The following is a 12,694-nucleotide window of genomic DNA, read 5'->3' as shown; positions in this document are numbered from 1 at the left end:
ATACTGTGTGCCAATCGTACGACATACTATTTAGATCATACTGCTAAGTAAACATTCACGCAGTAAGCAACAAACATAAAATGCTAGGCTCACCACACTGAGAATGTGTCATATTTCCCGCCATTCATTTTGCTACAGTCTATCCCCTGATTTTGAGCTGAGTGTTGTCAAACACACATGGTTCTGAAAAGCCGATTCGCTTTTTCAATCGCATGCAGCGAATTGTACTGGATGAAAAGCCAACATTAGTATAACATCCTGGCATCTAAAGCATACTTTCAAAATGTCACATACTACAAGTATGTACAGGTATTGAGACACACTCGCACACACCTTCATATCCAGACATTTGTGTGTGTTCCAGGAAGAAGCTGGCGTCTCGGCTCCAGGAGGCTGAGGAGGCGGTGGAGGCCACCCAGGCTAAGTGCTCCTCTCTGGAGAAGACCAAGCAGAGACTCCAGGGAGAGGTGGAGGACCTCTGTATAGACCTGGAGAAGGTAAGAGGACACATTAAAACATGGCAGAGGAGCTGAATAACCTACTTTATCAATGTAATCAATTATTAACTGGTCATAACTGAGAAATGGTAGCTGCCGGGTGATAATGACCAATCCTTCTGCCTTCATTGTTCTTCCTTCCAGGCTAGTAATTGTGGCCAGGCGCTGGATAAGAAACAGCGCATCTTGGAAAAGCAGCTGGGCGACTGGAGGCAGAAGTGTGAGGAGCTGGTGCTGGAGGTGGAGGGTTGTCAGAAGGAGAGCAGACAGCACGCCACGGAGCTCTTCAAACTGAAGACGGCCCATGAAGAGGCTCTGGAACAGGGAGATGCCCTACGCAGAGAGAACAAGGCCTACCAGGGTGAGGGTTAAATACCACAGTACAAAGCTCTGGAACAAGGCCTACCAGGATCAAATAGAATTTTGTCACATACGCCAAATATAACAAGTGTAGACTTTATCGTGAAATGCTTAGTTACGAGCCCTTTCCTAACAATGCTGTTAAAAAGTAAGAAAATTAATAAATAGATCAAATGAAAATAGTAGTATTAATAGTATTTGGTAGCATTGCCTTTGAATTGTTTAACTTGGGGCAAACGTTTTGGGAAGCGTTCCACAAGCTTCCCACAATAAGTTGGGTGAATTGTGGCCCATTCCTCTTGGCAGAGCTGGTGTAACGGAGTCAGGTTTCTAGGCCTCCTTGCTCACACACGCTTTTTCACATGTTTTTTAACATGCTTTTTCTTAAGCCATTTTGCCACAACTTTGGAAGTATATTTGGAAGACCCATTTGCGACCAAGCTTTATAAATGAACTTAGGGCTAGTCGTCCCGTCAGTGGGACACCTGTCGACAACATCCGGTGAAATTGGAGGGCGCGCAATTAAAATAAATAATCGTAATATTAAACATTTATGAACATATCTTATATCGGTTAAAAGCTTAATTTAGGTTTAATCTAACTGCATTGTAACTGCATTGTCCTAAAGCATACCATGCGATTGTTTGAGGACGGCACCCTACATCAACATATTTTTCAACCAACACAGGCTTCATAAAATCACAAATAGCGATGAACCTTTCTAGGGCAGGCGTTCCGCTAGCGGAACCCCTCGACAACATTCCGCTGAAAAGGCAGCGCGTGAAATTCAAAAATATTTTTTTGAAATATGTAACTTTCACACATTAACTTCCTTCTACCCCCTAATTTTTCGAACATTCTGTTAAAAATCGCGCAACATTTCAGCGCCCTGCTACTCATGCCAGGAATATAGTATATGCATATGATTAGTATGTGTGGATAGAAAACACTCAGACGTTTATAAAACTGGTTAAATCACGGCTGTGGCTATAACATAACGTGCGTTTCATCGGAAAGCGCAGGAAAATCTGATCACTGAAAATAGAAAAATATATTGCTGCGCGACTTGAACCCATTGATAAAGGTGAACCACAATTAATGGGGCTGAGGTTGCAGTACCTACAGCTTCCACACGGTGTCTAGAGTCTTGTCATTTGCCTACTATTTGTTTCTTGGTCAAACAGATGCAAGGCAGCGCAGTTCTTCAGGTCTCGGACCGGATATTTTGGTTGAGTTTCTACCCGGACATTTTTCCAGACGGACAGCTATAGAATATACTTCGTCTTGTGATTAATTTGATCGCTTATTAACGTTTACTAATACCTAAAGTTGCATTACAAAAGTATTTCGAAGTGTTTTGTGAAAGTTTATCGTCGACTTTTTGAATTTGAAAAAATGACGTTACGTTATGAAACGCTTTTTTTTCCATTTATCACACAGTCTACATATAACGATATCTAGGCTATATATGGACCGATTTAATCGAAAAAAAGACCCAATAGTGATTATGGGACATCTAGGAGTGCCAACAAAGAAGATGGTCAAAGGTAATGAATGTTTTCTATTTTATTGTGCGGTTTGTGTAGCGCCGAATATGCTAATTATTTTGTTTACGTCCCCTGCGGGTCTTTTGTGGTGTTACATGCTATCAGATAATAGCTTCTCATGCTTTCGCCGAAAAGCATTTTAAAAATATGACTTGTTGCCTGGATTCACAACGAGTGTAGCTTTAATTCAATACCTTGCATGTGTATTTTAATGAACGTTTGAGTTTTAACTAATACTATTAGCATTTAGCGTAGCGCATTTGCATTTCCAGAGCTCTGGATGGGACGCAAGCGTCTCAGTAGGAGCAAGAGGTTAACAAGTCCAATACAGCAGATGAAAGATACACATCTTGTTAATCTACCCATTGTGTCGGAATTCAAAAATGCTTTACAGCGAAAGCACAACATATGATTATGTTAGGTCATAGCCAAGACAGCCATTTTTCCAGCCAAAGATAGGAGTCACAAAAAGCAGATATATAGGTAAAATTCATCATTAACCTTTGATGATCTCCATCAGATGACACTCATAGGATATCATGTTACACAATACAAGTATGTTTTGTTCGATAATGCGCATATTTCTATCCAAAAATCTCAGTTTACATTGGCGCCTTACGTGCAGGAATGTTTTGATTCCAAAACATCCAGGGATTTTGCAGAAATACTAATAATAAACATTGATAAAAGATACTAGTGTTATTCACAGAATTAAAGATAGACTTCTCCTTAATGCCACCGCTGTGTCAGATTTTTTAAAAACTTTACGGAAAAAGCATAATCTGAGAACGGCGCTCAGAACCAAAAACAGCCAGAGGAATATCCGCCATTTTGGAGTCAACATAAATTAGAAATTACACCATAAATATTCACTTACCTTTGATGATCTTCATCAGAAGGCACTCCCAGGAATCCCAGTTCGACAATAAATGACTGATTTGTTCCATAAAGTTCCATCATTTATGTCCAAATAGCCACTTGTTGTTAGCGTATTCAGCCCAGTAATCCATCTTCATGAGGGGCAGGCACTTTGTCCAGACAAAAACTCAAAAAGTTCTGTTACAGTCCTTTAGAAACATGTCAAATGATGTATGGAATCAATCTTTAGGATGTGTTTATCATAAAACATCAATAATGTTCCAACTGGAGAATTCCTTTGTCTTCAGAAAAGCATTGGAATGAGTGATAACTCTGTCGGGAGCACGTGTCATGAGACCAAGGCACTCTGCCAGACCACTGACTCAAAGAGGTCTCATGAGCCCCTCCATTATAGTAGAATCCTCATTCAAGTTTCTAAAGATGGTTGACATCTAGTGGAAGTCGTAGGAAGTGCAACTTTATCCATATCTCAATGTGTATTTGGTAGGCCAAGCTTTGAAAAACTACAAACCTCAGATGTCCCACTTCCTGGTTGGATTCTTCTCAGGTTTTCACCTGTCATATGAGTTCTGTTATACTCATTACTCATAGACATCATTCAAATGGTTTTAGAAACTTTCTATCCAATACTAATAATAATATGCATATATTAGCATCTGGGACAGAGTAGGAGGCAGTTCACTCTGGGAACGCTATTCATCCAAAAGTGAAAATGCTGCCCCCTATCCCAAAAGGTTAAATAAATCACTTTTTGAAAAATCTTCCTCTGTTTGCAATCCCAAGGGTCCCAGCTACATGCATGATCATTTTTTAGATAAAATCCTTCTTTATATCCCAAAAAGTCAGTTTAGTTGGCGCCATTGATTTCAGTCATCCACTCGTTCAACATGCAGACAAAGGAATCTAAAAAGATACCACTAAACTTTGTTAAAACAAGCCAAACTACATTTCTATTTAATCCTCAGGTACCCTAAAATGTAAATAAACTATAATATTTCATACAGAAAGAAGTACGTTCAATGGAAAAATAAAATGAGCAAGTTCGAGTCACGCGTCCACAGATTGATTTCCAACTGTGACTCCTGATACCAAAACTCAAAATTCTTCCTTGTTTTGGAAGAATCAAGCCTCAAACTTGAACAAAGACTGTTGACATGTAGTGGAAGCCATAGGAATTGCAATCTGGAATTGCATAGAAATCATAGCTTTCCATTGAAAGAGCATGGGATCCCAATGTATTGGATGAATCCCGGAACATATTCCAATCTGTGCTTGCGAAACAGTCTTGTAGCTTAGGGTGAGAGATGATACATGTTTAAAGCCCAGGGTATAAAGGAAAACTTCCAGTTACTGAAATAATGGAGGCCATTAGGTGTTCTACAGGGCTCTGTTTTAGACACTATTTTATTTGGGTAAAACATTCTCATGATCTCTCGAGGTGTTTTCTGCGTGACTGAGTGCAACTCTTCTGTCGTTAACTCAGAGGAGATAGTTGACCTGACTGACCAGCTCTCGGATGGAGGCAAGAGCGTCCACGAGCTGCAGAAGACAAAGAAGAAGATAGAGATGGAGAAGGAGGAGCTGCAGGCCTCATTGGAAGAGTCTGAAGCTGCCTTAGAGGTATGGAGGTTACAGTAGGAGGTGGCCATATTGGGTGGAATAAAATAAGTCTACACCAATCATTCCACAACTATTACATAATATGCATTTAAATGTGTTATCTTAGATCATTGTCACATTCAATATTATTTGATCTCTGTTTACATAAGCGTTAAATTCTCTTCAGCGTACGTCATACACAATGTAAGACTGAGGTGTGGAGGTGAACCAGTGTGGCAGCGATGTGGCAGATCTGACAGTGAGTGGGGAGAAAAGGCCCCCAGACAACATGTTTCAATTAGTATTGGCCATTCATGCAGGCCGAGAGCAGACAGATCCCAGCCACTGATAACACTACACCATCAGCTATCTGCTCCTATAATCAGCCTGGCCCTCCAGGGACTGGAATCTTACTAGACAGGAGCCCCCTGGCTACTCGGCATAGATGGTTGATTCACCCACCCCTCTCTACTTTTCTTTCCCTCGCTCACCCACCCGCCCGCTTGCTCCCCCCTCCCCCTCTCCAGGCTGAGGAGACCAAGGTGCTGCGTCTGCATCTGGAACTGTCCCAGGCTAAAGGAGACATGGAGAGGAGACTCCAGGAGAAAGAGGAGGAGTTTGAGGCAGCAAGGTAAGGTACCCACTGTCCATAGAGCTGCATTTTCATTTAAGAAAAATGTGTTTTTCCCCTCTGCCCTTTGTCTTTCTTTTCAACTGAAAGGGATTTATTTTAAGGAATTGTTTTAGCCATTTTCCCCAAAAGCTAACTTCCTGCATTGCAACATATTTTTCCATTGGGAAGAGAGAAAAATGTGAAGTTTTATAATGCTATTCTACACATTTTGCCATTGCATATGGCATGTTCATATGCTATCTAGCGAGGCCCAAACCTCCAGGGGGCAATCCCCCCTACCCGTTCCGTAATCCGGCCCTGCTTCTTCAGTTGATTGCTCTATTGATAACCCCTCCTCTCTCTCTCTCTCTCTCTCTCTCTCTCCTCCCCTTCCAGGAAGAGCCACCAGAGGGCGCTGGAGTCCCTTCAGGCCAGTCTGGATGTGGAGGTCAAAGGTCGTGGTGAGGGGTTGAGGGTGAAGAAGAAGCTGGAGTCTGACCTAAATGAGCTGGAACTACAGGTGGACCTGTTCACCAAGAACAACATAGAGCTCACCAAGAACACAAAGAAGATGCAGCAGCAGATCAAGGTGAGATTCTACACCTCCATCGCTTCTCTCCCTCTCTCTTTTGCTCTCTCGTCCTCCTCATCCCCTTTCTTCCCTTGCTCCTTCCTTTACCCAGTCTCCTCTGCTTGCCCGACTCTTTCTTCAGCGTTTCCCCCTCTCTCTCTCTCTCTCTACCTCCTTTTCTCTCCTCTTCCCACCCTCTGAAAGGAGCTGCATACAGAATGTGATTGATTTATTAATGGATTGACCTCTTCTCTCCTTTTCCTTCTTAGGAACTGCAGGGCCAATTGGAGGAGGTGGTGCGTGGGCAGGAGGAGCGGAGGGAGGAGCAGATCGTGTTGGAGCGACGCTGCCTCCTGCTGGTGAGCGAGGGAGAGGAGACACGTGGTGCGCTGGAGAATGCTGACAGACAACGCAAAATCTTAGAGATTGAGCTTACAGAGACCAACGAGAAGTACAACGACCTCAACAACCAGGTAGAGTACAGATTGCAACACCTTCTATTCAGTGTTTTACCAATAATACATCAAATTAAACTGGCTTAGTTACATTATGGACATTAGGTTAAAAGAGCTCAGTTTCTCACTGAATAAACAATGAACAATAGAACTTCAGCCGGTACATGAATCAATCCTCTCCCATGCTAACCTCATGTTGTCAAGTTCATGGTGGTTTTGTTTCCTGCTGTAGTTCCAGTCAGCGCTGAGTGGTAGGAGGAAACTGGATGTGGATTTACAGGCACTGCAGCAGGAGCATGAGGAGCTGCAGAACGAACTGAGAGGAGCCAATGACAAGATCAAGAAGGCCAACTGTGAGGTAAGACAATCCCGAATTTTTGATCATTAGGAGCATTGATTTGAATTGACTTGTCAATAGAACATTATTTATAAATATATTTTTTAAAATAAAAATGAACCAGTGGAATAGAAATTGATGTCCCTTCTCTCCAGGGAGCACGTGTGTCAGAGGAACTGAGGTTAGAGCAGGACCACACCCTGCACATGGAGCGGGTGAAGAAGGGTCTGGAGGCCCAGTTAAAGGACATGGGCACCAGGCTGGACGAGGCTGAGCAGATGGCCCTCAAAGGAGGCAAGAAGATCATCCAGAAACTGGAGGGCAAGGTAAACGCACACACACTCACATATGCTCAAACACGGGTCCTAAACTTTGAAATGGTTGTTTCTGTCGCATTGCCCAGTGTTTCAGGTTTACAGGGAAAGATGGGCATCAAAATGTATATTTTCCTAGACTGACCATGTGTCTGGCTCTAGGTAAAGGAGCTGGAGTTGGAGCTGGACTCGGAGCAGAAGCGTCACGCTGAAACGGTGAAGACGCTGCGTAAGAACGAGCGTCGTCTGAAGGAGCTGCTGTTCCAGTCCGAGGAGGACCAGAAGAACCAACACCGCATGCAGGAACTTGTGGAGAGACTCCAGAACAAGATGAAGGCCTACAAGAGACAAGTAGAGGAGACGGTAAGGCTTGTCTGTCTGTCCATCCGTTTCTCTTGCTCCTTCGCCCTTTCCCATCCTCTCGTTTTCTCTCAGTCTCTCTCATTCCGTTCTCTAGACTCCATATGTTGTCTTTACAACATGACTTGCACCTTTCCTACAGGAGGAGCAGGCCAACATGAACCTCGCTAAGTACAGGAAGACTGTACATGAGTTGGATGATGCTGAAGAAAGGGCAGACATCGCTGAGTCAGCCCTCACCAAGATCAGGACCAAGAACCGCGGTAGCTTCAGCAAGGGATACTCGTCTGTAAGTCCTACAACCTTACCGCATTAACTTGAATTGAAGATAGTCAAATCATCATTAATGTTGTCTGTACTGAAACTGTGGGTCACATCTGTGCTTTAAATTGAAAGAAATTCTATGTATTATGTTGAGTTGTTGTTAGTCAAGTAAGTAATCTTAACGCTGATCTGATGTTTCGTCCTCTTGCATGTTTCCAGGGTTACAGCACTCCGTACCCCGGGGGGATCGTGAGGTCACCCAGTTCCGTGGGGTCAGAGGGTAGGAGTGAGAAGATCATCAACGACGACAATGACTCGGTCAGCTCCCTCATCCCAGCTTATCTCAACTCCCTGAAGAAACTCATGATAGACTAGCACCTAGGGAGGGAGTCAGTTGGATGTACCAAACATTCCAGAGCAAAGAAACATGTACTGTCTTACATATGTAGGATCTTAATTTGAGACCGTTTGCTGCAGCAGGAAACGTGCATTATAATTCATGGACATTTTTGAAGGGGTTGATACATTTTTCATTTGGGCAAATTAAGTCTGACATTTGAAAGTGGAAACTAAACTTTAGAAGACTTTTTAAAATTCAAGAACTACAAGTTTGTGTTTCCTGCTGTGCAGGACAATTCTCAAATTAAGATCCTACGTTTGTATGTTTTTACTTTTAAATCCAAACCAATTTCCCTGCATACATGCAGTGTCAGACATTTCAAAGCAATATTTTTTTCTGGATTTTGTGGTATACAATACATACAGTTGATGTCAGAAGTTTACATACACCTTAGCCAAATACATTTAAAAACTGTTTTTCACAATTCCTAACATTTAATAATCCTAGTAAAAATAATCTGTTTTAGGTTAGTTAGGATCACCCCTTTATTTTAAGAATGTGAAATGTCAGAATAATAGCAGAGAGAAATATTTATTTCAGCTTTAATTTCTTTCATCACATTCCCAGTGGGTCAGAAGTTGGCATACACTCCATTACTATTTGGTAGCATTGCCTTTCAATTGTTTAACTTGGGTCAAATGTTTTGGGTAGCCTTCCACAAGCTTCCCATAATAAGTTGGGTGAAATTTGGCCCATTCCTCCTGACAGAGCTGGAGTAACGGAGTCAGGTTTGTAGGCCTCCTTGCTCGCACACACCTTTTCAGTTCTGCCCACAAATTTTCTTTAGGATTGAGGTCAGAGATTTGTGATGGCCACTACAATACCTGGACCTTGTTGTCCTTAAGCCATTTTGCCACAACTTTGGAAGTATGTTTGGGGTCATTGTCCAATTGGAAGACCAATTTGCAACCAAGTTTTAACTTCCTGACTGATGTCTTGAGATGTTGCTTCAATATATCCACATAATTTTCCTACCTCATGATGCCATCTATTTTGTGAAGTGCCCCAGTCCCTCCTGGAGCAAAGCAACCCCACAACATGATGCTGCCACCCTAGTGCTTCACGGTTTGGATGGTGTTCTTCGGCTTGCAAGCGTTCCCCTTTTTCCTCAAAACATAACAATGGTCATTATGGCCAAACAGTTCTATTTTTGTTTTATCAGACCAGAGGACATTTCTCCAAAAAGTACAATCTTTATCCCCAAGTGCAGTTGCAAACCATAGCCTGGCTTTTTTTAATGGCAGTTTTGGAGCAGTGGCTTCTTCCTTGCTGAATGGCCTTTCAGGTTATGTCGATATAGGACTCGTTTTACTGTGGATATAGATACTTTTGTACCGGTTTCCTCCAGCATCTTCACAAGGTCCTTCGCTGTTGTTCTGGGATTGATTTGCTCTTTTCGCACCAAAGTACGTTCATCTCTAGGAGACAGAATGCTTCTCCTTCCTAAGCGGTATGACGGCTGCATGGTCCCATGGTGTTTATACTTGCGTACTATTGTTTGTACAGATGAACGTGGTATCTTCAGGCATTTGGAAATTGCTCCCAAGGATGAACCAGTCTTGTGGAGGTCTACAATTTTTTTTTCTGAGGTCTTCTGATTTTCCCATGATGTCAAGCAAAGAGGCAGAGTTTGAAGGTAGGCCTTGAAATTACATTTACATTTAAGTCATTTAGCAGACGCTCTTATCCAGAGCGACTTACAAATTGGTGCGTTCACCTTAAGACATACAGAAATACATCCACAGGTACACCTCCATTTGACTAAAATGTCAATTAGCCTATCAGAAACTTCTAAAGCCATGACATCATTTTCCGTCATGGCTTTAGCTGTTTAAAAGCACAGTCAACTTAGTGTATGCAAACTTCTGACCCACTGGAATTGTGATACAGTGAATTATAAATGTGAAATAATCTGTCTGTAAACAATTGTTGGAAAAATGACTTGTGTCATGTAAAAGTAGATGTCCTAACTGACTTGACAAAACTATAGTTTGTAACAAGAAATTTGTGGAGTGGTTGAAAAACAAGTTTTAACGACTCCAAACTAGGTGTATGTAAACTTCCGACTTCAACTGTATATCAACAATGTTAATGAGATTGTTGTCCAGTTGATTTCCTTTGTATGATTTAATCCATCCTAGGTATTTGTGATTCAGTTCATAATACTGATGATAACGAAAACCACTTAAAAACTTCATCACGTTTATATTCTCCAGATCAAATGTTCTGTAAAAAAAAAAAAAAAATTGATGCTTGGTTATAAAGACATTGATAGACAGTTTAAAGACCGACATAGAGAAGTCACAAGAAAGTTTGTGTTCACTTTTGACTCTCATTCTACTTGCTCATCCAAAGAGTTTGATCAAGTAAAGTTATATAGCAGTGATGTGCATGACCTTTTGCAACTAGGGGGCAATATCCTTACCTGAAATCTGCATTTGTATCGCATGTCTTCCACTGGCATCTGAGGTTATACACGCTTGCATGTCGAGTAAGAATTTCAGTAACACTTTATTTGGATAGTCCATCTGTAGATGCCCCAGACTAAATCAGTAACATTTCAACAAACCATCTACTAACTAACCTTAACCCTTATTCTAAACCTAACCGTAACCTTAGCAAGCAATTGCTTATCAACAGATGGTTTGTTGATAGTACAACTGTCTGTAGAACATCTACAGACGGACTATCCAAATAAACTGTTCCCAGAATTTCGGACGTAAAGATTTGACGAAGATGGAATATTAACGTTGACCATTATTATAATGTGCAGACATATACATCGCTGCCAAAGCATTTTTACATTACTTGTCCAAAGCATTTTTACATTACTTGTCCAAAGCATTTTATTGTTGAATGTGAAAATGTGTTAAGAAATAAACCCTTTTTATTCATCCCTGAAATGTCTTCTTCTACCCTCAAAATAATTTGCCAGAAACACAAAACACCTACAAAAATCACCTGGTTATATTGTAAAAAAAACAGCAGAAAGGAACTACCAGAGATAGATGTAACATAAGATGTATATCTATATATTTATCATATCAATGCAGAAACATTAAAATGCCAAACATTCAGAAGTTATGTCCATATTCAGAATCCTTGGAATGTTCACGGTTCTTGTTGCACCAAACAAAGAATAATGGAAAAGTCTGTACAACATGTATGTGTCTGCATGGAACATGTACGTAATACTTACAGGAGAGAAACGGGATCGTGATATACTGGAACCATTTCATCTTCAGTTGAGGATCTATATCCAGTTAGCTTGTCTCTGAAACAACGTTGTCGTCGTTTCATTTAGTAGAAAAATAATCGTTGTGTAATATCAGTTTAATATATTATTTGTACCATCACTCCTGTGTAATGTGTGTATATATATATATATATCTCATCTGTTTTGCTGCCGATTCCACTATTTCACACTATTTTACATCCTTCATTCTCTAGATGTTTTACTTCTACACCCCATTATGTTCATCTTGTATTTACAAAAAGCTAAAGCACATTCCCTTGTAACAGCATCCCAGTTGTACTGCCCCCTTATAGACTATAATTCAAATGTTGATCAATTCAACAGTAAGGAAAACATCACAAAACGTTGTAGATTGTTACATGTGTGTCAATCCCTCTTCCAAACGACCCATTTCATATAGGTTTGCGGAATCAATATTCACCTTAAAAACCTTTTGTTCACCTCACTTTATAGTTTCAATGTAGTGGCGCAGATAAAATATCATCTATAAATTGGAATGCATTTGATGGACGGTTATTACACAAAAGCAGCAGTAGCTGTTAAATTTCATAATTAACCTTTGCGTCAGTATTTCAGTTGGCCAACCATTTACAGAATTTGTTTGGGGTTATTTTAAGGAAGGGGATAAAGCCCACACAGCCTCAGTCCCACAGGTTTGTACTGTAGACCATAGATTATGTACAGGTCAAAATAGCCATTCCATTTGTTTATGTTGGTAATACATTCTCCCCACTTGAGTTCGGCCCATATACACACACACCTGTCTTCCCTTTAGTAGTCCTCAAGGTCTAGGGCATAATGAACACTGTCTGTCTACCATACATATAGAATACTCAAGGGCATCAAGAATACTGTCTGGTGGTACACTGCTGTCATTCACTTTCAGAATCACTTCTCTTTAGTAGAATGAGTTGACATTGTGAATCATGCCATTAAACCTCTCTCTAATGACCTATTCTCATTTCTCAGGATGTCCATAATATCACAAAGTTGACTTTAGTAAGGTGGGCTAAGGTCTTGAAGCCCTAGTAAAGATTTAGGCTTGTGGATCCACATGTGTGTGTTATATCTCAATGTCCACAGGCCTGATGTCTCCTGTCTTGTGCTCCTGGACCCAGAGCTCTCGGTCTTTAGCTGGGTCCACACTCTGTAACAGCTGATCCACTGGCTCCATCGTCTGCAGGGACAGGTGGAAAAACAATCAATACCCTGTGTGTTTGTGTGTGTGGGGGGGGAAACAAG

The 12,694-nt window shown here is 41.2% G+C and overlaps 2 protein-coding genes across 5 annotated transcripts in view; one reads left to right on the top strand and one right to left on the bottom strand.

Annotated features, from left to right (window-relative positions):
* The window catches only part of LOC115144146 (myosin-16-like), a 49,700-nt gene extending 38,608 nt beyond the window's left edge, over positions 1-11,092 (top strand). For all 3 annotated transcript variants that reach the window (XM_029684927.2, XM_029684929.2, XM_029684928.2), the window contains 11 exons: positions 365-497; positions 642-858; positions 4,767-4,903; positions 5,410-5,513; positions 5,892-6,084; positions 6,336-6,539; positions 6,754-6,879; positions 7,014-7,184; positions 7,335-7,535; positions 7,675-7,821; positions 8,016-11,092. In XM_029684927.2, the coding sequence (XP_029540787.1) occupies positions 365-497; positions 642-858; positions 4,767-4,903; positions 5,410-5,513; positions 5,892-6,084; positions 6,336-6,539; positions 6,754-6,879; positions 7,014-7,184; positions 7,335-7,535; positions 7,675-7,821; positions 8,016-8,171 (1,789 nt within the window). In that variant the 3' untranslated portion in view covers positions 8,172-11,092. The remainder of the gene's footprint in view (positions 1-364; positions 498-641; positions 859-4,766; positions 4,904-5,409; positions 5,514-5,891; positions 6,085-6,335; positions 6,540-6,753; positions 6,880-7,013; positions 7,185-7,334; positions 7,536-7,674; positions 7,822-8,015) is intronic.
* Positions 11,093-11,212: 120 nt separating this feature from the next.
* LOC115144144 (growth arrest-specific protein 7-like) overlaps positions 11,213-12,694 on the bottom strand; it is a 46,529-nt gene continuing 45,047 nt past the window's right edge. For both annotated transcript variants that reach the window (XM_029684924.2, XM_065002473.1), the window contains exon 14: positions 11,213-12,629. In XM_029684924.2, the coding sequence (XP_029540784.1) occupies positions 12,516-12,629 (114 nt within the window). In that variant the 3' untranslated portion in view covers positions 11,213-12,515. The remainder of the gene's footprint in view (positions 12,630-12,694) is intronic.

This window comes from Oncorhynchus nerka, linkage group LG16 (assembly GCF_034236695.1).
Source record: "Oncorhynchus nerka isolate Pitt River linkage group LG16, Oner_Uvic_2.0, whole genome shotgun sequence".
NCBI lineage: Eukaryota > Metazoa > Chordata > Actinopteri > Salmoniformes > Salmonidae > Oncorhynchus > Oncorhynchus nerka.
The sequence above is the reverse complement of the archived record's forward strand: the minus strand, read 5'-3'. Positions and strand labels throughout refer to the sequence as shown.